The following is a 26,719-nucleotide window of genomic DNA, read 5'->3' on the forward strand; positions in this document are numbered from 1 at the left end:
ATTTACATGCATGATAGATGATTGATGATAAGTATAAGTGGGATTTCATTAATATCTGGAAATTATATAAGTATGTATGGGTAAAGAATTGTGTACAGGTGCCAGTTTGGCAAGGGGTGGATTGCTATAGTGTTTTTTTTAAACATTTTATTAGCGGCTCATACAACTCTTATCACAATCCATACATATACATACATCAATTGTATAAAGCACATCTGTACATTCTTTGCCCTAATCATTTTCTTTTCTTTTTTTACATTTTATTAGGGGCTCATATGATTGCTATAGTTTATTGTGCCAGCCTGGCCGATAAACACAAGTAGGATTAACTGAAGGGCAGAGGGATAAATGGCTCGGTGAGCCTCACCTTGGTTGTTCTGTGCCTCAGTTTAAAGGGGTACACTACCTGTGGGATGCCTAGCCTGTGGACTGTGTCACTGTAAGTTGAGGTCTCTTTAAGCCCACACGATTGGAATGTTTATATCTGGAGCTGGGGACCGACAGTTGATGACAGTTGGGGACCTGCCTTGCTGTTTGCTGCCTGGAGATATATAGCCCAGCTCTCTCTACAGAAGGGGACTGGCAACTGGCGGCTCTCAAGCCTTAAAGGACTGCTAGTGTCTCATTGCTTTATAATTTAACTGTTAATTTCTTGTATTATCTATCTGTATATAATTTAACGGTTCATTTCTTGTATTTTATATATCTATCTTTATAAATATATTTATATATAATTACTAGCAATATGGTTTGTCTCTCTAGAGAACCCTGTCCAACACAGACGGGGAAAGAACGAAAAAACCAAAGTGAAACTCTGAAACTTGCTCTTGAACGTAAATCAGCCAAAGTAAAGGAAGCGGAACAGGACGTTCAAAGGGCAGTCCTAGAAGACAGAGTAGGATGTGATCGTGCAATGTGCGCAGACCTGGAGTTGGCCAACGCGGAAGCACACACGCAGCGCGATTTGAGCTGAGAGAACTGAAGAAGAAGAGGAAAACCAGCTGGGAGCTACAGTATTGAAGGATTCCAATGGCAAGATCTCCGATGACGTAGGAAGACTCAAGAGCAGAGGGACGGGATACAGAAAGTCCCCGCAGCAAAAAGAGCTGGGGACCATTTCGAGCTGCACTGAAAGCATTCGTGAGAAACAGGCGGTAGGAGCGGACAGAACGCCAGTCGGAGGTGTGCTCCGGGGGCATCTATCTGCACAGAGGACAGAGGCAGACATTGGAACAGAACAAGGGAGTACGGTACAGCTTAAGGTCAAGAAAGCTCTGTGTTGGGGTTGTATCCTTACGTACTTGATCTGCACGCCGTGCAAATGATCCCAAAGCTGAGCCAAGTGAAGAAAAACGGTGCCATCTGCCTGGGAGGAAGGCTCGCAAACAATTGTAGGTCCTTGCTGGTGGAAATCAAAGAGAGTAGCCTTCAGTATTGATTGCAACGCGTTGTAAAGGAACCAGAATCCTCACAACGGGACCAATAGACAATATAGTGATACCTGGTGAAACGGCTGGAGTTGTGAAGGATTTCATTTTATTTGGAGAGTGGTCAAGACCTCACTGAGGACCAGCGTGCCCCAGACCCAAGCCAGGGGATTTCCACTGGCCTCATGTGCATATGAAACCTGGACGACATAAAAGAGGACCAGGGAACTGAGGCATCATGGAGTGGCAAAGGAGATGGTAAGTACCATGGACTGCCAGAAGGACAAACACACCTATTTTGGCAGAAGTACAGCCAGAATGCTCCTTATAAGTGTGGGTGGAGAGACTTTATCTCAGGTACTTTGCACATGTTATCAGGAGAGACCAGTCCACGGAAAAGGAGACCACGCTTGGTAAAGCAGAGGGTCCCTGAAAAAGAGACCCTCATGGAGATAGATGGACACTGTGGCTGTGAACAGTGGGCTCAATCAATGGTGAGGATGGCTCAGGACCAGGCGCTCTGTTGTGCACAGGGTCACTGAGTCAACAACCACAAATACAAGGTGCTTCATCCCCACCCAGATTTTGTCATGTTCGTGATGTCTGTCTAGTTACCTAGGGCTGCTGTAACAGAAACAGCAATCGTGAGTGGTCTTAAAGGGTGTAAATGCTCTCCCCCACCCGACCCAGTCCAGGACATTGTCCATCCCGCATGGAGGACAGCACTGTAGGGAGCAGCCTCGGCAGAGCCGCAGCTGCTGGCACCTCTCTCCCTCGTGTGTCTCTGTGTCTATTCTGCTCCTTTGAGACCTCAAAGGTGATTGAGTTTAGGACCCTGCACGATTACGGTCTCAACAGCATAACCAACAACACATCTACTGCCACACTGGGTCACCTTGGTTACAGGGGTTACAATGACAACATGTCTTTTTGCAGCTCCACAACAAAGTTTATCCATTTTTTTTTAATTCGTAAGCTACCTTTCTCTCATTCTAAATATTTACTTCCATATAGAATTTTCAATTCAGAATCCTCAAAAAACCTGAATCCATCCCTGGTAGCTTTCTACCTAGGCCATTTCCTGTTTTTTTTTTTTTTTAGTTTTGTTTTTGTTCAAGGATAGTTTGTTGGCCTTTAGGAGTGTTTTCCAGTCCAGTCTGTTGGGCACCACGCCCTGGCCCCAAAGTCCACCTTCAGCATTTCCTGGGGACCTTGCCGCTCCATTCCCTTGCTGATCCGCCGCACTCCTCCAGTGCTTTGCCTGGGTGTGGCGGGATCAGATGGGACAAAATTCCCGCACTGTGTCTCCTGTGCTGTCCCCCGCAGGGCCATGGGCCAGAGAGGGACGTCATGTCTCATAGTGGGGCTGGCCGTGTGGTCCTCTCTGTGGACTGGCTGCTCTAATTGGGGTCATCGTTCTCAAGTCCTGGTGGGCCAGGATGTGCCCCGCTTTCTCCTGCTCCTCCTTTGCTTTGTTTTTGCTGCCAATTTTGAAGTTGCTCTCTCCGGAAGGGATCTTCATTTGTGGACATATGGACACATTGTTGAGTCCTCACCCATCTCAGTGAGGAACCCTGGGGGTGCCATGGGTAGTGTGAGACCACCAGCCGCTTCTAGGGGGAAAGATGAGGCTTTGTACGCTCACCAAGCGTCTCAGAAACCTCCAGGGGGCAGTTCGATCCCATAGGTTGCTATTTGTCACAATTGACTTAATGGAGATGAGTTTTTTGAGTGAGTGAACCCATCATCGTTGTTAAGAAATGCTGTGAAAAAAAAAAAAAAAGAAATGCTGTGAAAAAAATTTTTTTAGTTTGAAAAGCCGTTAATCAAAATTGGACTGTATTTATAGACTAATATAATTTGTAGACTTAAAAAACTTAAAATAATTTCCATTTTAATAAGATTAAACTATTTTAAAAACCTTTGGACCATCTGTTCTGTGCAGATGTGACTCTGAAAGATTACTGACTCCGTGGGTCGGAGCACTACTGCATACGTGCTATGAATTGTATCCGAAAAAGTCACTGTGGGAACTGCGCCCGACCTGCTCCCGCCACACCGAGGCGAAGCACTGGGGGGTGCAGCGGAACAGCAAGGGAATGGAGTGGCGAGGTCCCCAGGGAATGCTGAAAGTGGACTTCTGGGCCAGGGCGTGGCGCCCCAACAGACTGGACTGGAAAACGCTGCTAAAGGCCAACAAACGATCCTTGAACTAACTGCAAGCTTTTCTTTCTTGTTGTGTTTTGTTTTGTTCTTTGTCAGTGGTTTGCTGTTGTTGTTTTGTTGTATATTGTTGCTTGATTTGGCTCTGTCTTGTTTTTGTGCATGTTATTATCTCCACAGGTCTGTCTAAATAAGATAGGCTGGATGAACAATCTGGAGGAGAAAACAACGGGACCGACAGTTCCGGGGGTCAGGGGATAGTGGAAGGTCGGGGGAAAGGAAGTGGTGTTAACTAACCCAGGGACAAGGGAACAACAAGTGATCCAAATCGGTGGTGAGGAGGGTGTGGGAGGCTTGGTAGGGCATGAGAAAGGGTAATGTAATGAAGAGGTATAGCTGAAACCCTGGTGGGGACTGAGCATGATAGTGGGACAGGAGGAAAGTCGAGGGAAATAGAGGAAAGAGCTGGGAGGCAAAGGCCATTTATGGAGGTCTAGATAAAGACATGTATATATGCAAATATATTTATATATGAGGATGGGGAAATAGATCTATGTGCCTATATTTATAGGTTTAGTATTAAGGTAGCAGAAGGACATGGGGCCTCCACTCAAGTACTCCCTCAATGCAAGAATACTTTCTTCTATTAAATTGGCATTCTATGATGCTCACCTTCCCTACACAACCCCTGAAGACAAAGAGAGTGAATAATCAAATGTGGCGAAGGAAGCTGATGGTGCCCGGCTACCAAAAGATATAGCATCTGGGGTCTTAAAAGCTAGAGGGTAAACAAGCGGCCATCTAGCTCAGAAGCAACAAAGCCCACATGGAAGAACACACCAGCCTGTGTGATCATGAGGTGTCGAAGGGATCAGATATAAAGCATCATCAGAACAAAAAGTCTTACCATAGTGAATGAGGGGGGGAGTGCAGAGTGGAGCCCCAAAGCGCATTTGTCGGTCACTGGAGCTCCCCTTGCAGAGGGGTCTAGGGGAGGAGACGAGCCAGTCAAGGTGCGATGTAGCACCGATGAAAAATACAACTTTCCTCTAGTTACTAAATGCTCCCCCCCACCCCCAAATCATGATCCGAATTCTACCTTGCAAGTCTGACTACACCAGAGGATGTACACTGGTGCAGATAGGAGCTGGAGGCACAGGGAATCCAGGGTGGATGATACCTTCAGGACCTGGGGTGTGATTGGCGATACTGGGAGAGTGGAGGGAGAGTGGGTTGGAAAGAGGGAACTGATTACAAAGATCTACATGTGACCTCCTCCCTGGGGGGTGGACAACAGAAAAGTGGGTGAAGGGAGACGTCGGAAAGGGTAAGATATGACAAAATAATAATTTATAAATTATCAAGGGTTCATGAGGGAGGGGGAGGAGGGAGGGAGGGGAACAAATGAGGACCTGATGCCAAGGGCTAACTGGAGCGCAAGTATTTTAAGAATGAGGAGGGCAATCAATGTACACATGTGCTTTACACAATTGATATATTTATGGATCGTGTTAAGAGTTGTATGAGCCCCTAATAAAACGATTTTTTAAAAAGTAATTGAAGTAAAACAAAAGGAACCGCTTAACTTCAGATCCGTTTCAGAGACACTGACCAGACCACTCCTGAGGGACTGACCCCTGGTGGCCCTGTGGGTGCCTACATCAGCAGGCCTTTCTCCTGAGGGGCGTCTGGGTGGACTCAAATCTCAGCCCCTATGTTGACAATTTGCACCACTCAGGGACTGCATTGCCTAACACATGTAACTATTCTTTGTTTGTGTTTTGTTTCATATCCAATTCATTTATTTGATACTAGCTCACGAGGTTTTGTTCATAATGTCCATTTTCCAAAGATTCAAGTATTACTTTTAAAGATCATTTTACTGAGGGTCCTCACAGCCTTTATAACAATCCACCTGTCCATCGTGTTGAGCACATTTGCACATATGCTGCCCTCATCCTTCTCAAAACATTTCCTTTCCCCCTTCCTTTCCCACCCTTCCACCCACATGCACGCTTGATAAATTATTATTTTCATATGTCTCCCATGTTTCCGTTGTCACCCTGGGTGGGGGGGAGAAGCATTATATATCGATCATCGTGATTGGTTCCCCCTTTCTCTACCCACCTCCTGGTATCTTTACTCCCATTATTGTTCCTGAGGGACTGTCTGTTCTGGAGTGTGTGTCAAGAGTGCTTATCTGTACCAGAGTACATGCTCTGGTTGAGCCAGATTTGTAAGGTAGAACTGGGGTCATGATAGTGGGGAGTGGGGGGTGGGGAAGCTTTACAGAACTAGAGGAATGTAATGTATTTCATTGGTGCTATACTGCACCCTGGCTGGCTCATCTCTTCCTTATGACCCTTCTGTGAGGAGATGTCCAATTGTCTACATGTGGGCTTTGGGTTTCCATTCTGCATCCCCTCATTCATACCAATATGATTGTTTATTTTGGGTCTTCTGCTGCCTAATAACTGATCCCATTGATACCTCATGATCACCCAGGCTAATGTGCTTCTTCCATGTGGGCTTTGTTGCTTCCCACCTAGATGGGCGCTTGCTTACCTTCAAGCCTTTAACACCCCAGGTGCTATATCTTTTAATAGCCAAGTACTATCAGCTTTCTTCACCACATTTGCTTATGCATCTATTTTGCTTTCCATGATCATGTTGGGAAAGTGAGCATCACAGAATTCCAGGTTATTAGAACAAAGTGTTCTTGCGTTGAGGGAGTACTTGAGTAGAGGCCCAATGTCCATCTGCTTCCTTAATACTTAACATGTAAACATATGTATATAGATTTATGTCCCTTCCATTATATATATTTGCATATATACACGCCTGTATTTAGACTTCTGTACATGTCCTTTGCCTCCTACTTCTTTCTTATATTTCCTGTTACTTTCCTCCTGTCCCACTATCATGTTTGAACTTCATTTGGCTTTCAGTACTTCCTCTCCACTATATTGCCCTTGATCAAACCCCAGCAGGCATTTGCTGTGATACGGTCAGCTATGTCATCAGTATTTCATATACCAGGAGGGTCGCTCGTAGTGGGCAGATTTCAGCACAGCTTCAGCAGTAAGGGGTGGAAGAAAGCCGGTGTCTGAAAATCAACCTAGGCAAACCCTGTGCAGCACAAGCGAATGCTGTACCCCATGGGGCTGGAGGATGAAGCCCTTGGCTGGAGGCGGCCAAAACAACCAACGGTGGCTCTAACAAGGGACTCAGCATGCGGTCGTGAACACGGCACAGGGCCAGGCAGTGGCTGCTTCTGTTGGCCTTGGGCACGGGTCAGTCAACTGGATGGCGCGTTCCGTGTAAGGCCTGGGCCACTAGGCACTGAACCTTCCTGAGAGACGAGCAGGAGAATAGAAACTACACACACACACACACACACACACACACACGGGTCTGGAAGCGGAATCAGAGAAAGCACACAGTTGTCTGCCAATTGCCAATGACTAGCCAGCTGCCAGTAAACATTAGGGCAATAATCTACATTAAAGCCTGGGCTTCTGAGGCGCATGCCATGGTCTCCAGGCTGAGGGCGTTTGTAGCAGGGAGGAGAGAGCAAATATCTAGCAGGATGCCAGAGGTTAGGTGGCAGCGCCTAGCGAAACGGTGGTCAAAATGCTCTTATTGAACTCGGTCGGGATAGACCGGGTCTTAAAATTCAGCAGAAAGGACAGCGATGAAACATCGTTGTTCTGAGATTCTTCAGTGTCTGGAAAGGCATCTTACGGAAAGAATACAAAAGAAGTTAAATTTGCACAGATGTTTCTGGCAGCGTTCCCTGAAAGAGAACAGGGGGAGTCTGATAGATTCCAAACAAAGACTGTGGGTAACAAAGGCATCGCCAACCAGATGGCACATTAAGGAGTCATTAGCAATGAGGTATCTGCCTCTACCTCGGCTCCCCAGTTTCTCCCAGGGCGGAGACTAGCCAATGGACCAGACTGGCTCCAAGGGAAAACTGTCCTTCACGTCTCCTATTTGACCTTAGAAACGCATGCAAATGAAGCGGTGAATTCTCCTTTTAATTGGAGTCGCAGGGAAACAGGTTTTGTGGCCTCCCCCTCCCCTCAGGGCCCCAGTTTGAGAAGCAGGGGATGGGATGAAACTCAGAAGGGTAGAGCACTCTGTAGTACAGCGGTTCGCAACCTGTGGGTGGTGACCCCTCTGGGGGTCGAACGACCTTTACATAGGATGGCCCAGTTCATCCAAGTAGCAAAATGACAGTGATGCAGTAGCAATGAAAGTAATGTTAAGGCTGGGGGGTCACCACCACATGAGGACCTATGAAAGTTCCTATAGGAAGGGTGAGAACCATTGCTGTCGGCACACCCAGGGTCCTCGCGCAAAACCAACCCTACACAAACCGGACACTATGGATGTTGGCGGTGGGTGAGTTGGAGTACTTGGGCCTTTAGACAGTTCCAATTATTTTCCAACTTCTTGCTTTCTGGTAATGTAGCCTTGTGACTTTCATAATGGAAAACGCGATGGAAAAAATTCTGCAAAGTCACTAAGCCTCTTGGGTGGTCACCCAATCAAAGGCAGATGCTCACAAACCTAGTTTTCGGTCCTGTCTCTTTGGTACTCTTTGGAGGGGTTTTAAGAACAGAGGACTAGATCCATGAACAGTGTTGGATTTGCTGTAAGTTGACTCAAGGCCAAAGACCAAAGTTTAAATGAAATAATATCCACAACTTAGGGCACAAATGAGACAACAAAATACAGTACAGGGAAAATAAAAACATGCCTTTGTAGACTAAACATTCTCCTATTTGGCCTCTTAACATGTCTCCTCTGCTGAGCAGATGCAAGTGTTGATATTAACTCGCACAGTCAGTAATAATTCTGCCTAACTCATTAGCATAAGAAACCAAACCCAAACTCATGGATCAATTCTGACTCTTGGAGGTCCTCTAGCCCGTGGGTCTGAGACTGTGACTCTGTACATGATAGAACAGCCCGTGAGTCTCAGACTGTGACTGTACAGGATAGAACAGCCCGTGAGTCTCAGACTGTGACTGTACAGGATAGAATGGCCCGTGGGCCTGAGACTGTGACTGTACAGGATAGAACAGCCCGTGGGTCTGAGACTGTGACTCTGTACAGGATAGAACAGCCCGTGGGTCTGAGACTGTGACTCTGTACAGGATAGAACAGCCCGTGGGTGTGAGACTGTGACTCTGTACAAGATAGAATGGCCCGTGGGCCTGAGACTGTGACTGTACAGGATAGAACAGCCCGTGGGCCTGAGACTGTGACTCTGTACAGGATAGAACAGCCCGTGTGTCTGAGACTGTGACTCTGTACAGGATAGAACAGCCCGTGGGTGTGAGACTGTGACTCTGTACAGGATAGAACAGCCTCGTCTTTCTTTCCGAGGAGCTACTGGTGGCTTCCAACTGCTGATCTGTAGTCAGCAGCTCAACTCAGAACCACGACACCAAGGCTCCTGTGAGCACAAAGAAACCCGTGTTTTCTAGCAGTCTCTCCACGTCATGGGACACACTTGCCCCACCAGGCCTGGGGGCACAGACACCTCGTGAAGTACCCAAGCCAACTTCCTCTGCGGTCAAGCAGAGTCTGTCTCTGAGGTGGCGGAATGATCAAGAGTGATGGCATTTCAGAAATCCTTCACTGGGAAGTTAGCTCAGTCTGCAGCCAACTGTGAGAGCAGGGTTCCACCCCTCCGTAAACTGCCAAGAGATATGGTCTCAGAAGATCCCAGGGGCAGTTCGACCCCGCTCTACAATGTCAAATTGGCGCAGCCACTAGAAACTGCCCGAGTTTTCTATCAAATACCTGGTACTGGTGAATAGTGTGATTGTGTTTTACCATAAAAACGGGAAGGGGATGTATAGTACTTCTTTGCCACATAGTGGCTAAACTTTCTAACACGTCTCTGACGATACGGAGACCTGCCCACTGCCACTGAGCTGCCTTCTGAGATGGCACATCCCCAGGGGAGCACAGGTCCATCTTTCATGCAGGGAGTGGCCAGCAAGTCTGAACTGCCGACCTTGCGATGAGCAACCCGGTGGCTCACCCCCAATGTCATGGGGGCTTCTTTTGCATGTTTTAGCTAGGGACACCTAAGTAGCAAATCAGATCAACAGAACAATGGCCCGAGCTCAACATAGCAGTGTCACTGTGTGCAGAGCACATGGGACTCCCTCGTTTCGCCAATGTGTCTGGTCAGCCACAGCTGGATGACCATTCAGGAGTTAAGAGCGTGTGCATGGCAGACGACCTTAAACCTGTGTTGAGAAGGTCAGCAGCTAACTGACCGTGCTGTCAGAGGGGCCACATGGAAGCTAAGGACACACACAGGCCTCCAGACTGTGGAGCGGATTTTATTTCTGCAGGCCCAAAGCAGCAAAGACGGGCAGGTGCAAGCTGGGAGCTCTCAGTGCCGTGGCGACTCGCGTCCTGAAGAAGGCTGAGGCATTCTGAACTTGGAAAGGTCCAGGTTCAAGTCCAAGAAGGTGTACTCGTTGTAGTCATGGTGCTGGAGGTTCTTGTAGGTGGTGTTATCAAAGGGCTTGGCGGGGGCAGCAGCGGGCTCGGCCTCTGTGGAAGACATACACAGCCCGTGAGCGCACCGAGCACTGAGGGAACCGTCCTCTGAAGTGAGTCAGCGCGGCACAGGCCACACTGACACCCTGCGCGATCCTCGCAGCCTACCTGGAGGGCAGGCGCTGCCTGACAGCAACGGCTAGGAAAGCAACAGGCTCATCACAAGCAAGAAGGAAGGTTATTAGTTTAACATGTGCTTTAAAACATGTACCTAGTGGAAGAAGCGAAAGAGTTATTACGGAGTGATGCTACCAGGCCCAGGGCTTGTCAGAATTCTGAACTTCTCTAGAACAATCATGGAGCTACCGTTAGGTCACGTAAAATGTGGGCAGCGGGGGCACAGGATGAGATGAGAAACTCACCTACAACAGAAATAAGCCGTTTCTTGAAGAGCGTTCTTATGAGCAAAAGCCAAGTGAGGCTTCAAATTTAAAAATAGAAAATTCGATAAATTCTGGCTCATTCAAAATGTGCTGCAGGTTTTAAGTAACTCAGGCAAAATTAAAAATCACACCCAACCAAACCCAATGCTGTCAAGTCTAGTTTTGATCCACAGCCCGGCCACAGGACAAAGTGGAACTGGCCCAGTGCGCTCCAAGCCTCTAACGCAGAACCACGGGCCTTTCATTCAGTTGTCAGCCAAGTGCTTGACCACTGTGCCACCAGGGCTTACCAAAACAAAGATCAAGGCACTGGAAAAACAATGTGTAGTTTTTGTTGACTTATTTTATGGTGGCATTTTTCAAAGGCACAGAGTAAAAAAAGTACTTGGTTTTAAGTGGGAAAAAAAAAATCCAAATTGTAGACACCTACAGTCAGTATGGGGAAAAAGACAAAGCTTTCCAGTCCTGTATATAGTTACTCTTTTTGATAGGGAAACAGATCTATGTACATATATTGATAGGTTTAGTATTAAGGTAGCAGGTGGACATTGGGCCTCTACTCAAGTACTCCCTCAACATTAAGAACACTTTGTTCTAATAACCTGGCATTCCATGATGCTCACCTTCCCAACACTATTGCTGAAGACAAAACGGGTGCATAAGCAAATGTGGTGAAGAAAGCTGATGGTGCCAGCTATCAAAAGATAGTGTCTGGAGCCTTAAAGGCTTGAAGATAAACAAGCGGCCATCTAGCTGAGAAGCAACAAAGCCCACATAGAAGAACACAGTGTGATCATGAGATATCCATGGGATCAGGTATCAAAGACCCAGAACAAAAAAAATCATATCATTGTGAATAATGGGGGAGTGCAGAGTGGAGATCCAAAACCCATCTATAGCAATTGGACACCTCCTTACAGAAGGGTCATGGGGAGGTGAGCCAGTCAGGATGCATTATAGCACTGTTGAAATATACAACTTTTCCCTAGTTCTTTAATACTTCCCCCTGCCCCCCACTATCAGGACCCCAATTCTACCTTACAAATCTGGCTAGACCAGAGCATGTACACTGGTACAGATAAGCACTGGAAACACAGGGAATCCAGGACAGATAAACCCCTCAGGACCAATATTGAGAGTAGCAATACCAGGAGGGTAAGGAGAAGGTGGGGGGAAAAGAAGGAACCGATCACAAGGATCTACATATAACCCCCTCCTAAGGGGATGGACAACTGAAAAGTGGGTAAAGGGAGACATCAGTCAGTGCAAGACATGAAAAATAATAATTTATAAATTATCAAGGGTTTGTGAGGGAGGGAGTGGTGGGAAAATGAGAAGCTGATACCAAGGGCTCAAGCAGAAAGAAAATGTTTTGAGAATGATGATGGCAACAAATGTACAAATGTGCTTGACACAATGGATGTATGTATTGATTGTGGTAAGAGCTGCACGTGCCCCCAATAAAATCATTAAAAAAATAAACAAATGAAAAGAGTTACATTTTTGGAAACCCACAGGAGTTGTACCCAGTCCTACAGGGTTGCCGGAAGTTTGAGTTTGTTGATTATGTGGCTCGATGATTAAGTGCTTGGCTACTAACCAAAAAGTCCAAGGGCGCCCAGAGGCAAGTCTGCCTGGCAATGCACTAAGCCGCCCGCAAACCTGTTGGTGCACAGGGTTACTCCAATACACAGGAGATGGCATAAGGCAGAACTGATTTTGTGGCAACTGGCTTTGTTCTTTTGGGGGGAGGTGCTTAGATATCTGACAAGTCAAAGTGTGTGGCAAAGGAAAAGAAACACTAGTCTCCTACAGTCTAACATGCCACATACAATGACCGCAGAAGGGAGCCTTCACAGATGGCAGACTGAGCTTGTACCCAAGCTTCTGACTTGCCACCTCTGGAAACCACGTCAGGAGGGCGGTCTCAGCTTCTCCTTGTGACACACACACACCAAACCCCCAAAGCATTTCTTTCTCATTTGTTTTCCGTTGTGGCAGATAAGCTGGTGGGGTGCTGCTTCAGACAGACACAACTACTGCTTACAGCGAAAGGAGGCAGCAGTGGAAGGAAACTGTGGATTTCACCCCAAACCCATCTACCTGGAGGGCAAAAAAGCTGCTGACATGCAAAACCTTGCTATGTGTATTCTCAACAACAACAACAAAATAAAATGATGAAACAAACCCCATACACCTCAGGACACTGGGTGCAGGCAGGCCATGTAATGGGCCTTGGTCTCTACTGTATGGACGGAGCTGTGCAAGGTGGGCTGCACTGAGCTGTCTTCTTTAGCTTGTGAAAGAAAGGGAATTTGAAATAGCGCACCCTTTAACACGTAAGAACACACTCCTGAAAAATGGGGCACAGTTTCCCTCCCCACCCCCTCTGAGTTTTGCCATCAGAAACCCCCACGCTCCCTGTGTTTTCTTCCCGGAGGTCATGCCGCTCTGTCTCATTGAGAATGCAAGGCCTGGCCAGAGCAGCAGCAGCAGCAGCAAAGAGTTCTTGGAGCTTGAGAGGTCGGGCAAGCGCTGGCAGGCACTGTGCTTGTTAACGAAGGAGAAAACACATACGTCCTGTAAGGCACACGGCGACCAGTAACAGGGAGGTACCAAGTTATGCCTGAGAGGCTGGAGAGGCTTCCCACAGCAGACAGAGCGGACAGAGGAGGAGGAGCTGGCCTTGTTAGTCACGACTCAGATTAAGGAAATCTTGAAGAGGCAGCGTGTCTGAGATGGAAGAGTGCCAGGTCCCACCTCAAGTACACTGTTTTAGCAAGTCCTGTGCTCACGAACACGACTGGCAAGAGGAATTGGCACGGCTCCCCTCTAAAAATTTAGAGGAATTAAAAAAAGCCCTTTGTTGGAATTCTTCATAGAAAACCTAACAGCCATAAGGGACACTTATGTCACCCATGGCTGCCTTTGGACACTATTTTGAATCCTAAAATGCCCATTTCCCCTCCGGCATCAGGATGCTAGGTTAAAAGCACCACTGACTTTCGCTCGGCTGAAGGCTAATGTCAAGGGCACCGAATGCTCTTCAGTTAAGTGACAACCAGGAGGCTCTCTCTTCCACATTTGAAAAGATGACCAACTTCATGAAATGAACACCAGGACACCCTCACAAGCTAGAAAGGGTGGTGGTGCTAGAGCATCCGCTTCTTTAAGAAAAGCGACCCAGACTCAGAGACGAAGAGAGCCTTCATTTCGAAACAACTCTAAAGCTGTTTAGGGGTTTGGGATAGAAAGTGGTGCCTTGTTCAAAATGAAGGCATGTGTGTCTGCTCACCTGAGATGGAGGGATAAGTCACATTTCTATTACAGGTCTGATTGTAACTTTTTGCTATTGCCAGATAGATGTTAAAAATAAAACCTTTGGAGTCGAACCACCCCCGAAGAACCAAGAGCTCCATAAATTGAGGTATACCCTGTATGCGGTCGGGGTCTGCCGACTGAGTTGTCGAGTCTTGAAGCCTCTCACTCGGAGCCTCAGAGTTTAGTACAGCTATCTTATCATCGAAAGCATCTTCGTCCGGAGCAGGAACGGTCTTCAGACTTCCTATTGCTCCCCGATGTTCCAAATCGCCTTCGTTAGTCTGAGCAGCTGCCTGCAGGTCTCCTACCGGCTTCTCCACATTTTCTTTTTCCAACTGGGGAAAAGCCACCTTCCATTTTGGTCCTGGCACTTGTTTTTCCACACTCTTCCCTCTGGCCTCAGAAAGTGCTGCCTGCGGCTGTTTTTCTGCCCCCGTGTCTTCAGCCATTCGAGGTGGCCCTGGGCTCAGCTGTGTAGCCACTCTGGAACCTGTGCGGTCAGGTAAGTCTTGCTTCAACTCAGCTGCTGCTTGGCTTTCTCGATCGATGTCATTTGCTCCGAATACGCTCTGCGGTTGCTCTTCTTTGACACGTTGCTTCTGAACACCTTCGTTCATTTCTGCTTGGGGACGTGTTTTCATCGTTGCCTGGTAGGGTGTCTTTGAGTCTGTTGGTGTAGGGGACCAAGACTTCTCTTTGGCTGCTGTCATAACCCTGGGGGTTCTGCCATTAAAGGAAGCCTCTGATGCTGAAAAGCTCCCACGACCTTTGCTCCCAGCCCGAGGGCCAACTTCCGAGACACGTTCTTCTTCCTCGGAATCCGAATCAGAAGGACTGGACGAAGATGAGGATGAATCCTGTCCCACTTCCGTGCTTCCCCAGTGCCTGTCTAAGTCAGAGCCCTGCTTTCGGAAAGAAGACGACGCTTGCTGAGGAAAGTCCACCAAGGTCTTTCTCGCCAGAGCCCTCGGGGCCCCTTCATGTGTGGCCAGCACGAGGTCATCAGGGTCAGGATCAGCTACCATCCCGCCTTTATTCGCAACTGCCGGGTGAGACCTGGGTGGAGCGAACTTAGACCGTCCAGCTGCTGGGTGGGAGGTTAGCAGCTTGTCCCTCGCTTTGGGTTCCACTACATCTAGGAAATGGCACAAAGAGGAATGTTATTGTTCATATTCGATAAAACAAACTCAATGCATCATTGGTCACAATCACATGTCTGTGCATCACCTTGCTCTGCAAATGCCTCAGAAACGCACTCCTACATGAAAGGCAACCCACCTGAGAGAGAACAGTGAGGAACGGAGGCACTTCTCTTTGGAGCTGAACATCAGACAATGGGGTTTTACCAAGAGGAACTCTGATGATTATTTTTAAACTACTATTTCACTAAAAGGTAAGACAAACGACATAACTTTATTTTCAGATGAGCATGTAGTTTTACTATTACATTAATCCTTAACACACACACACAATCCTGGTGCACTTTAAATACTAAGAAAGTTACTCACATGAACCATACAGCAAGACAACATGCTGAGCCATCTCTGGGTGGGTCCCTATGGGTGGGCTAGGGTCAGGTTGGTGGGGAGGGGCATAAAGTCGTTAAGGTGAGGGGCCCTAGAAAGGAAGGAAAGTCCTTCAAAGCCACATTTATCATCCGAGGGCTCGTTAGTCAGGAAAAACAACAATATTACAACATTACAGAGCTGCCTTGGAATCTGCATTGCAACTTCTCCCAGCAGGTGCTGCTGCAGGTGGAGCTCAGGACTCACACTCAGAGAGCCAGCGGAGCTGCAGCATCGCGGTGCCATAGCAGGAGAAATTCCTCTAGAATCGGTTGTGAGTTACAAGTTTTAAAGGCACTATTAGGACAGTATTATAGATTGACTACTTATAGCACCTACTGAACAGAAAATTTCTAAGGGGATTAAAAAGTATATAATTTAGACGTTTAGTTTGAAAAGAAAACAAAATAAGAAAAAAGATTTAAAAAATAAGAATGCACTGTTTCTTTTAGTCATGTTACATTATTAGAAGAAGTCACTGGAAAGGCTGAGACTAAACTGTAGTAATGTGTTTTGCTGTTTATGGTTTTCCAGCTTTTGACCCCTGCACAGGCAAAGGAGTCCTGGTGGTGCTATGGCTTAAGCACCCTGCCACTAACAGAGAAGCCAGTGATTTGAACCTACCAGCCACACCACCCCACGCGTGAGAGATGTGGCAGTGTGGGTCCATAAAGGTGTACAGACCTGGGAAGTCTACGGGCTGATTAACGATGGGAAACCCTACTCTGACCTGAGTTGCTGAGCTGGAATCGGCTGAGGGCACCAGGTTTGGTTTGGGCAGCACAGGCCCAGCCTCCATTTTCTGACTCAGGACAGAAGCCACCCACGGCGATCAGTCACAGCCACAAGTAGCCGCTGTACCAGCGTGACGGCATCCACACCAAGTGTGCGCTGGACAGTACTGGACAGGAATGTTTTCCTATAAAGAAAATGACTCACAACACCGTGTGTACATTTTCGCTAAGGTATCTATCTGCCTAGGCCTTTATCTGAAGGACGCCAAAATATTCTAACTCCTCACTTACAGGGTTAGTTAGGTTCTAAGCGCAGACTGCACATGAAAATCAGCTTTCAGTAGCAATAGAGGGCAACGACATCAGATACAAAAGCAGGATGGCTACATGGTTACCTGACTGCCAAATCTCATCACGACACAACTGCCCAGCCACACTGGTGCACAGCCTTCGCCATGAAGGCCAACTGTCACTCTCACCCGGCCTCTCAGCGTTCTTCACAGCCAGACATCCGTCATTCCTGCGGGCAACCATCTAGCAGATTTTTAACTATCATCCCACACGTGAGACGTAGGGTAACAAGGTAATAGGTAAGGAGTCGGTGCACACTCATGGTGCCTCAGTTCGTGGTGAATTTCCCTGAATGACAGCTGTGGTGAAACACAGCACTACTTAAAGACTAGCCGGAGCAGCATCGCTCACAGGGTCAGATGGGCCCTGCTATTCTCTCTGAGAACATAATAGCCCACGCCCATGGGCTTGATTCCCAACTCGTGCAACCCTCCTGGACAGGGTGGAACTGCCCAGCGGCCCCCGCGGCTATCACGTTTACGGTTCGCCACATCCTTCTCCCACAGAGCAGCTACTGGGTTTGGAATGCCAACCTTCTGAATGGCAGGCAACCACGGTGCCACCAGGGCACTCCACATAGTCAACAGCACACAGAGAGAAGCTTCCCAGTGCTGCTTCATCTCTTCAAAGCGACTGGCATTTCCTAAATACCCTTTTCTGCTCAGCTGATTTGAAGTGGATCAACCTTATATATAGTTTAATAGGCCATAAAACTATATGTCAGAAACAAGGATTATTAAATATAACACGAAAAATGTAGCTATTTAACAGTGTTAATTCAACACTTCTCTTACAAGTATATAACAGTACGTTTGTGTCTTTACTTCTTAAATGACGTGGTAAGAATCATTCTTTTTCAGAGTCCAGACAACATCGGGATGAAAAACACGTGGTCTCTGGATAAAACCCCAGGCGCCAGCACCGCCACTGTGTGGCCGTGGGTAGCACCCTGGCCTCTGCTATGAAACAGGGACAGCAGTCTACTCGCACACAGGGTAGTTTGAGGGTGGCCAAGTTAATACCCAGAAGTGCTTAGAACAGTGCCTGGCACTCTTTCCTATAATTAAGTACCTCAGATCCCTGTTTGCAGCGACTCCTCACTTTTAAAACGGAAATAAAGACTTGAGTAGACAATTAGCTGGCTTCTTGATGAAGTCTTTAAATAGCTACACAGGAATTATTTAGTCAACGAAGTATTGCTGATGGCTGCAGAGCTGTGCCTGGAGACTGGACCCAGCAAAGCAACAAATGCCCTGTCACAGTCCCCACTTCTGATTTGGCCTCCTTTCCCCAGGGGCACGTGCCCGCACAAGCTGGCGTCCCAGACCCAGAGAGGCCTTCGAGAACCGTGGCCCCTGCCCGAGGGACAGGCCCTTTGACCAGCGCTTAGGAAGCCACGCTTTCCAATCTCGGACACCCTGAGACACACACAGGTGAGGGGCATGCACCTGGCAGTCTGCCACCAGAAGCAGAAACCCTTGCTAGGGAGTCATGAGTGACAGTCCGTATCCACGGGAGCAGCAATGCCTGTTTCTTTACACAGACACACAGAGGTTCAGTAGTGACAATTCACACAGCACATACACAGGGCTTTTCCCATGTCGAAAGCATCCGGCCTAGTTGCATGCCATCCTTACTCGGGCACACGACCCCACCTCTGAGGCCCAACCACGTCCAGCAGCACAACAGCCACCTTCAAGCTCAGGGTTCTCCCCACAAACTGCCGAGGATAAAGCCCCCCACTGCCAACTCAAATACATTTCCAAAGGCTAGGGGTGGTACGTGAGTGCGTGCGTGTGGGGGGGTGGTGGTGGTGGTGGTGAAAAATCTTTGGCTCTGTCATGATATTTTTTCTTTTTTTAATACGGAATACTTCATGAATCTGCGTGTCATCTTGTGCAGGGGCCATGTTAATCTTCTCTGTATCATTCCAATTTCAGTACATGTGTTGCCGAAGCAAACACTCTGCCCTGATATTTTCAAATGCACTTAATCCAAATTTAAAAACACAATCTTAAATATTAATCGAGTAACCAAAGGGATCTTCAATGAAGTGGGATTGAAGATGTGATTCAAATTCTCCAAGGGGACAAAATTCAACACATCCATTATAAGAATTACAGCACGTTGTAAGAATGCGCTATGTATAATCTAGAATTTAACCTTTTCTCTGCAGACATTAAAAAAATAAAAATACAAAACATTTCAGGTAGTATTTCGTATTAAGAAGTCAATGTTCATTTCTTTAAGGTAGGATAAGGAATTATTTTTGTGTTTTAAAGATCTATGCTCAAACATTAATGGGTTAATGAAAAATAAAGAATACTGAAGGTAAAAACAATCTAAAATAACCCAGACTTAAAGAACATTCCTGTCATATTGGGTGACTGGTGACTGAACAAGCAGGGGCCACCAAGCTGGCTGGTGCCTTTGAAAGGCTGTGGAAGGGCCTAGGGACTGTGTCTCCCAACCACCAGCCTGCAAGTAACCTAGGGATGTGCTGTGCACAGAACAAGGTTCAAGACCCAAGGAGCTGAAGCACTTTCAAGCATTCATATGGAAAAAAACATTTGATGCATATGAATCCAAACACAAAGTATCATTCTGAAACTCCATATGCAGATTAAGATTTATAAGAGATTGTATGTAATGAACTCTGATCAAGGCCAATTATTAATCATCAGCAGGGAGTACAAAATAAAATAATTCCCAGAAGAATAACATCCAAAATACAGTGTCCTGACTTCCCTTTAATGAGAATAGTGTACCTTGGAATGGGGGTGGGGATTGGGGGAAACGGTGATAAAAGTCAAAATGAGCATGGAAAGAGCTGGAAACAGATCAGACATCATGAATCATCAAAGTGAGTCAGAATGGAAAACGTCCAGCTCCTGACTCCCTCTCCACAAAACTCAACTTGGATTGTAACCAAGTAAAGGCTGGGAAGCCACAGACAGGGGAATCTCAGAGACACTGGAAAAATAGAGAAACCAGAGGATTAGAAGGTAGGTGGGGCTCACAGTTACTGCACATTCCCATGGGATCTGTTAGGCCAGAGTCCCTCAGTAGTGCAATTTAACATGTTTGGCTGCTAACTGAAAGGTTGGTAGCCTGAGTCCTACAGATGGCTCAGGGAGCGTTGGAGTATACTGGGCTAATCAAGGCCGTGGGTTCAAACCCACCAACCAGTCTTAAGGAGATGAGGCTGCCTGCTCCTATGGAAATGTATAATCTCTGAATCCCAAAGGAACAGTTCTACTCAAGAGGGTGAGTTTGGTCTTGTACTGTTTGGAGGTGCTTCGGAAGAAGGTCTGGAGTTCTGGTAAGCCAGCCACTGGAAACCCCATGGGATGGTTCAGCTCCAATACATGTGGACGGCACCGTGGTGGTAACTGGTTTGGCTTTGATGAAATGCCAGTCTTAGCACTGGGCATCTCTTACTCCAGGTAACAGCTGGAGGTGTAGATAATACAGAAAGCAGCAGTTCAGGGTTGACGTGAGTCATGAACTTGGCTAACTTTTGATGTGCTTGTCCTCAAACCAATTACAGATCTGATGTCTAATTAGAGTAAGTCATGCAGCTGGTCAGACTCCCCTCTAGGCTTGGGGGGCCAGCAAACTCACTGCCCCTGCAGCCTTCTTTCTTACTAGTAACAGTAAATCCTTACTTTTTGGTGGATTTTGTTTCTTGGGATTCGGTGGCAGTCCCTTTTCACTCTTTCCTGACTTTGTGGCCAGAGAAATGGTGGAAGCGAATCCTCGAAACACCCCTGCTTGGAGCCCAGTCTGAAGAAAAAAAGACACACATATAGGCATGTTAGAGCAATACTGCTGATAATGGAATCGCTACTGCTTTCCTTGTAAATGACATTTTTTAAATGGTTACTCTAGCTTTGGTAAGAAATGTGTATTATGAAAAGCTGAAAGAACACAAACCATTTGCCTTCAATGTCAACTGCTATTAAGAGTTGGATACTTTTCCAACCAGACTTCTGCCTAAGAATACTTGATAATTATCTCCATGTATTATTCTACAAATTCTGGTATTGTTGAATTTTACAGGGGTTCTCAACCTGGGGGTCATGACCTCCTTGGGGAGGGTGTCCCACAAACCTTTCACAGGGGTCGCCTAATACATCCCGCATATCAGATATTTACATTACATTTCATAACAGTAGCAAAATGACAGTGATGAAGTAGCAACAAAACGAATGTTATGGTTGGGTTTTCCACATGATGAACTGTATAGAGTTGCCGCATTAGGAAGGTTGAGAACCACTGGCTTAGTGTTAAGCCATTAAAAATCATGTTGTTGGATAATTGGTCCAAAAGTACTACATAAGTGAAAGCATGTTTTATAAAGTGTGTTCGTCTACTCGGCTTGTTTGCTAAGGCCTGTTATGTACAAAGGAGCCCTGGTCGAGTAATGGGTTACCATTAGGTTATTGTGTAATAGTAAGCATGAAATCGTCTTATGCTTACTGCCTGTGTGTGTGTGTGTGTGTAACAATGGGGAAAATCCCCCCCCCATTTATACTTTAAGAACCCTCGTGGCACAGTGGTTGCTTGCTGGACTGCTAACCTCAAGGTAGCAGTTTGAAACCACCAGCGGCTCTGAGGGAGAAAGGTGAGGCTTTTTCTTTTCAGAGTTATAGTCTTCAAGGGTCTTGTAAGTTACTCTCAGAACTCGCAGGGGCAATTCTATCCTGTCCAGTGAGTCGCTGTAAGTCTGCATGGAAAAGACTGAATTGAGTTTGGGGCTTTAATTAGGAGCCCTGGAGGCGGTGTGGATTAAGCATTGGGCTGCTAACATTAAAGTCAGAAGTTTGAAACCACCAGCCCTTCTATCTGAGAAAGATGAGGTTTTCTCCTCTAAGTTTTACAGTCTCAGAAACACACAAGGCACATTTGCCTTGCCCAATAGAGTCGCTGTGAATCAGAATAGACAATTCGCTGGCAATGAATTTGGGTTTTCGGTATTTTATTGGAGCTTCAGTGGCGCTGTTAATTAAGCATGGGAGTGTTAACAAGGATTCAAACCCACCGACCCTTCTGGGGTAAAGCTCAGGCTGCATTCTCCAGCACAGATTTAGACTCGGAAATCTATATAGGATCATTTTGGCTCAGAACCGACTGGATGGCAGTGGGTTTGGTTTGTTGTTGTTACTTTATTCTGTAACGAACAGGGGCTCTTTAATACGAGTCACTTTCATTTATAAAAATGAACTGACCTTAAGTGTATTACATATGGATAAAGGACCTTTTCTTTCCTACTTTTGTCGAGACTGTGAGTCAACATCTTCCCAAAGCTGCCAGCTAAGTTACTGGTCAGGTGGTAGGTACCTCGACACTCCCCTCCCTTCCCCCCAAAAGAGGCGGCTTCCCTGGAGAAGCTCCAGGATGCCGTTGGGCCTCAGCCGGCCATAGTCTCTTCCGCCCTGCAGTTCAGCAGGGTCACCTGGGGAACCGTCGGCCCTGCAGGGGTCCCCAGGTGAGCCTGGCTCCGGCCCGGTAACTGCGGGAGCGCGCGGGCGTCAGTAGAGCCGCCCCAGGTGACCGGGGCCTCCGGAGGTCCCAGGGGACAGCACGGGGCCGCGGCCCTAGCACATCCCAACGGTCACTGGCCAGGCCCCAAGGTAACCCGCGGCTGGTCGCCAGGCGGGCATCTCCTCCTCGGTCTAGGGGTCAGCGGTCTGGACAGGCTGGAGGCTATGAACTCGGGCCTAGCCGGCGCCGCGCGACCCGTCCCGACTCCTCCGAGGGAGCCTGACCGCCCAGCCCTACTCGGCTGGCTCCTCCTTTACCTTCAGCGCCCCAGCTCGTCCTTGCCGCAGCAAAAGCGGGGCCGCCATGGCTGTGACACCGGAGCGAGCGGGCCTGGGGGCCGCGCCAGGCCGAGGACGCACCGGAGTAGCAAAACCGGAAGTGCGCGCGCACTGCCGCCTCTAAGCCCCACCCCCGCGCCCCGGCCGCCAATCACAAGGAGGGACGGCGGCGAGGCGCGGCGGACGACTGCAGTGGTTGGGTAGCGAGCATCTGCGCGCGCAGCCCCAGCTGTCCTCGGCTCCCGGCGCTGCGGTTCGAGATCCCGCCCCTGGACCGCGCGCCCCAATCACGGACCGGGGCGAGGACCGGGCCTGTCCACGGAGGTCCCGACCTTGGGAGGCCGTCGACAGGTCACCTCTCTGCATCTTCAGGCCCGGGGCACGGAGATGAGAAGACTAATTGGGGGGACCTTTCCCTTCTCTCTTTATGGGCGGAGGGCGGACATGAATGAGACCCACCCCGACTGCTTCTCACCTCTTTGCCCTTTCCCTCTCCGTCTTAAATTTGAAATCTCCTGTGCAAAACCTTGTAGCCCAAGTATTAGCATTTCTGCTAATGGCCTCTAATTCTTGGGGACATTTAAGGGGTTCCTTCTGTTACCTTTAAGGAGCCCTGGTTGCACTATGGTTATGCATTGGACTGCGATCCTCAAGGTCAGTCGTTTGAAACCACTAGCCGCTCCTCTGGAGAAAGCTGGGACTTTTTACTCCCATAAACACTCACCATTTGGAAACTCACTGGGCAGTTTTACCCTCTTGTACAGGGTGTCTGCGAGTCAGCATCAACTCGATAGCAGCGAGGTTTTTAAATATACGTATATATCTCTATTACCTTTGAATCCACACCAAACGTCCAGCCTTTCTCCTTGATATAGTCTCCTTGATATAGTCGGGTACTTGAATCCCTACAGCTATCAGCCCAAAGATTTCCTCCCCCAAAGACTGGGTCTTCTCTGGAAACCAAAACCAACACACTCACACCGTTCAGTCAACTTTGACTTCTAAGGGTAAAACTGCACTTGTGGGCTTCTGAGGCTGTAAATCTTTATGGGAGCAGAAAGCCCGTCTGTCTCCCAAAGAGCAGCTGGTGGGTTTGACCGCTGACTTTGTCGTTAGCAGTTTTCTTCTCCCGTTGCTGGCTTTGCCTCCTTTACGGAACAGCTAGGGCCCCACAAATGTTCTGTTAAAGATGAACATGCGCCAACCTCCCCATGGAAAGATGTTCTACACTTTAAATGGATTGAGAAGGGATTTCTCACTGTACCAAGTGAATCCAGTGGGATCTGCCACCATCCACCTTGAAAGGCCCAGAGAACAACCTCTGGCAGTTTGTTACATGCTTCTCAGAGTAGTAATGGGAAGAGTCCAAAAGGGAGCTAAATTAGTCCATCCTTGTTTGGGGACAGGAACCCTGGTGGCGTAGTGGTGACACGTTGGGCTGCTGATCATAAGGTCAGGAGTTTAAAACCACTGCTCTTCAGCAGAAAGAAGAGGCTTTGTACTATTACATGAAGAGTTACAGCCTAGGAGACCCCCCAGGGGCAGTTTCACCCTGCCCTATAGAGTTATTATGAGTCAGCATTGACTCGATGGCTGAGAGTTTTAACTTTGGAGGACATAATGGATTGCCTTGTGTCCTGTCCAAATCCACACTGATGTCTTGTTCCATGAACCCCTGGATGTGATTCTGTTTGAAAATGCAGGTCGTCTTTAACTTACGAGTACTGTCGAACACCTGGTGGTTTTTGTTTCATTATTAATATTTTTTATTAGCATCTTTTTCTTCTTATTTAATCTGTTTATTGGGGGCTCATACAACACTTATCACAATCCATACCTACATCCATTGCGTCAAGCTCATTTGCACTTTTGTTGCCATTATTCTCAAAACATCTGCTTTCCACTTGAGCCCCTGGCATCAGCTCCTCGTTTTTCCTCTCCCTTCCTGTTCCCCCTCCCTCATAAACCTTTGATAATTTACAAGTCATTATTATTTTGTCATATCTTATACTGTCCGACATCTCCCTTCACCCACTTTCCTGTTGACCGACCTCTAGAGAGGAGGTTATATGTAGATCCTTGTAATCAGTTCCCCCCTTCTACCCCACCTTCCCTCCACCCTCCTGGTATCACCCCTCTCACCACTGGTCCTGAAGGGTTCATCTGTCCTGTATTCCCTGTGTTTCCAGTTCCCATCTGTACCAGTGTACATCCTCTGGTCCAGCTATCAGCATCTTTTTAAGTCCAATCTTTATCTTTGCTATCAATCAACCTACATGGGTCCTTTCCCTATTTTATTAGCCAATTGAAATAAAGTAGACAGTGTGTGCAAGAGAAACAGGAAGAAACGTCATTGTCTGCACAATTTGGCCTCCTAACCCAAATACCTTGGGATCCTCAAATTGTGGGCACCTAGGTCTCTTATTCCCTTAGAATTCCAGAATTCTGACTTCTTTCCACCCTTCCTCATCCTTCAACACCCCTCTGTCCCTAAACAGGGGTCTGCTTGGTGAGTCGTGTTCTTTAGATGGCCTTTGTAAGGAGCCCAGGTGGCATCGTGGTTTTATGTTAGGCTGCTGATTACAAGGTGAGCAGTTTGAAACCACTAGCCGCTCCAAGGAGAACGACAAGGCTTTCTACTCCTGTAAAGTCCCAGAAACCCATGGGGGCAATGCTACCTTATCTTATAGGGTCATCCTGAGTTGGAATTGATGCTTCGACTTCGATGGCAGCGAGCTTGCCGTGATGTGGTGTCTTCAAGCAAGGTTTCGTCTGGAACTCCGTGTTTCACATCCTCTCTTTCATAGGATCTGGAGCCTCCCACTGCCCCAACCACAGCCAATGTGCCATATTCTACCCAAATTGAAGGTCTTGCTCTCCTTTTCAGGGTTCAGGAATAAGCAGAAGGCAGTGGTCACGGCCAAGGTGGCTCGAAAGGGAGCCCAGGTGGTTGAAGTGGACCCCTCAGGAGGAAGAGGCAGAATAAGCAGTGGTGTGCCATCTGGATGCTTTTGAAGAAGGGACACAATGATGAGTGTCAAGGTAACTATGGCAACAGCGAGTAAGACCCAGTTATGAGACAGGAGGGAGCAGGACCTATTGAGCTGTCTGGTGACAGGATTCCCACTCACTGCTATTGAGTCATTGCTGGCTCATAGTGAGCCCCTGGGGGTTTCTGAGACTGTAACTGTTTACAGGAACAGAGAGCCCAGTCCTCCCCCCCAACCCCCGCCCCAGAAGCTGCTGGTGTTTTCAAACTGCTGACCATTCAGATCACAGCCCAAGGAGTGACCACCAAGTCTCCTATGGTGGTAAGGTTAGTACCGGCCTAAGCTGAATTTAGTCAGAAGGAATAGAAAAGATAGGGCCAAGTGCAGAGTGTCTAGACTGAGACACACTAGGAAGAAAGACCAGGAGATCCACTCCTGAAAACCAGCCAATTAAAACCGTAGCGCTCTCGTGGTCTTAGCCTGTTGTGCATGTAGCTGGGGAGTGACAGGACAGCAGCCAACGATGCTAAAATTAGAGAATTTATGCATCAACCATTTTTTAAAGATCATATTTCTTTACCTCAGCAAGAAACAGACAATGGGGCTTAAGTGGAGAGCAAATGTTTTGAGAATGATGAGGGCAATGAATGTACAAATGTGCTTTACACAATTGATGTACGTATGGATTGTGTTAAGAGTTGTATGAGCCCGCAATAAAATGATAAAAAAAGAAACAATGTGATTTTGAATGTATCTCAAGTTTTAAAAGATCGAAGTTAGTCCAAATCCCTATAATCTTGTTAACTGTAAATGGTATAAGTTCTTATTAAGCCCTGAAAGGGAAAACATTCATAAATGAAGAGAACAGGGTGCTCCTAAATATCGTAAGAATGCTAATTTTCTTCAAAACATATTTCACTGAATTCTATTCCACGTCACAGCAGGGATCTTCTGTTTTTTATTTTAATTAGCAACCTTATTATAACATTTATATGGGAGAAATAAAAGACTGTAAATAGCTAAGGTAGTGGAGGAGGAGGAGGAGGAGAGGTCAAGAGAGAAAGAAGGTGTCGAGACTTGCTCTGTCTCCACAGGAGAGGGAGAGAGAGACCAGGCTTCAACCCGATGTGCCAAGACGTGAATACAGCACACCAGCATGTACCAGGGAACCAATAGAGACGTCTGTTGGGCCGGCCCCAATCCTGACTATGTGGATATCCCCTCTCCCCTCAGAAGAATGCACTTCAGAGGACAGCACTGGGGCTACAGTTTGGGGAGAGGGGCATGTCTGATTAGAGCACACGGGAGAAACGAAAAGGGATGGAGAGGGAGGGGAGGGAATCCTGGCGCACCGAGGACAAGATTCCTG

The 26,719-nt window shown here is 47.4% G+C and overlaps 1 protein-coding gene and 1 non-coding gene across 4 annotated transcripts; both read right to left on the bottom strand.

Annotated features, from left to right (window-relative positions):
* Positions 1-9,946: 9,946 nt before the first annotated feature.
* Positions 9,947-22,459, bottom strand: NDUFV3 (NADH:ubiquinone oxidoreductase subunit V3). 3 transcript variants are annotated; one of them, XM_075542261.1, is made up of 4 exons: positions 22,340-22,459; positions 20,204-20,321; positions 13,998-15,020; positions 9,947-10,175 (listed from the first exon to the last, which is right to left on the bottom strand). In XM_075542261.1, the coding sequence occupies exons 1-4, from the start codon at positions 22,385-22,387 to the stop codon at positions 10,012-10,014; spliced, it is 1,353 nt and encodes a 450-aa protein (XP_075398376.1). In that variant the 5' UTR covers positions 22,388-22,459; the 3' UTR covers positions 9,947-10,011. The 3 variants fall into 3 exon arrangements, with proteins under 3 accessions (XP_075398376.1, XP_075398378.1, XP_075398377.1); XM_075542263.1 differs by lacking the exon at positions 13,998-15,020; XM_075542262.1 differs by lacking the exons at positions 20,204-20,321; positions 22,340-22,459 and adding an exon at positions 15,164-15,248.
* On the bottom strand, positions 18,394-18,499 carry LOC142441975 (U6 spliceosomal RNA). Its single transcript, XR_012783248.1, has one exon. It is a non-coding gene; the product is annotated as a U6 spliceosomal RNA (small nuclear RNA).
* Positions 22,460-26,719: the final 4,260 nt, after the last annotated feature.

This window comes from Tenrec ecaudatus, chromosome 2 (assembly GCF_050624435.1).
Source record: "Tenrec ecaudatus isolate mTenEca1 chromosome 2, mTenEca1.hap1, whole genome shotgun sequence".
NCBI classification, from domain to species: Eukaryota; Metazoa; Chordata; class Mammalia; order Afrosoricida; family Tenrecidae; genus Tenrec; species Tenrec ecaudatus.

Coding starts and splice junctions, on each gene's coding strand:
- NDUFV3 (XM_075542261.1), bottom strand. CDS start 22,387: ATGGCGGCCCCGCTTTTGCTGCGGCAAGGACGAGCTGGGGCGCTGAAG. Junction 15,021..20,203: donor GAAACAAAATCCACCAAAAA/GTAAGGATTTAC, acceptor GCCATTTCCTAG/ATGTAGTGGAACCCAAAGCG. Junction 10,176..13,997: donor AGACCCCGACCGCATACAGG/GTATACCTCAAT, acceptor TGTCTTCCACAG/AGGCCGAGCCCGCTGCTGCC.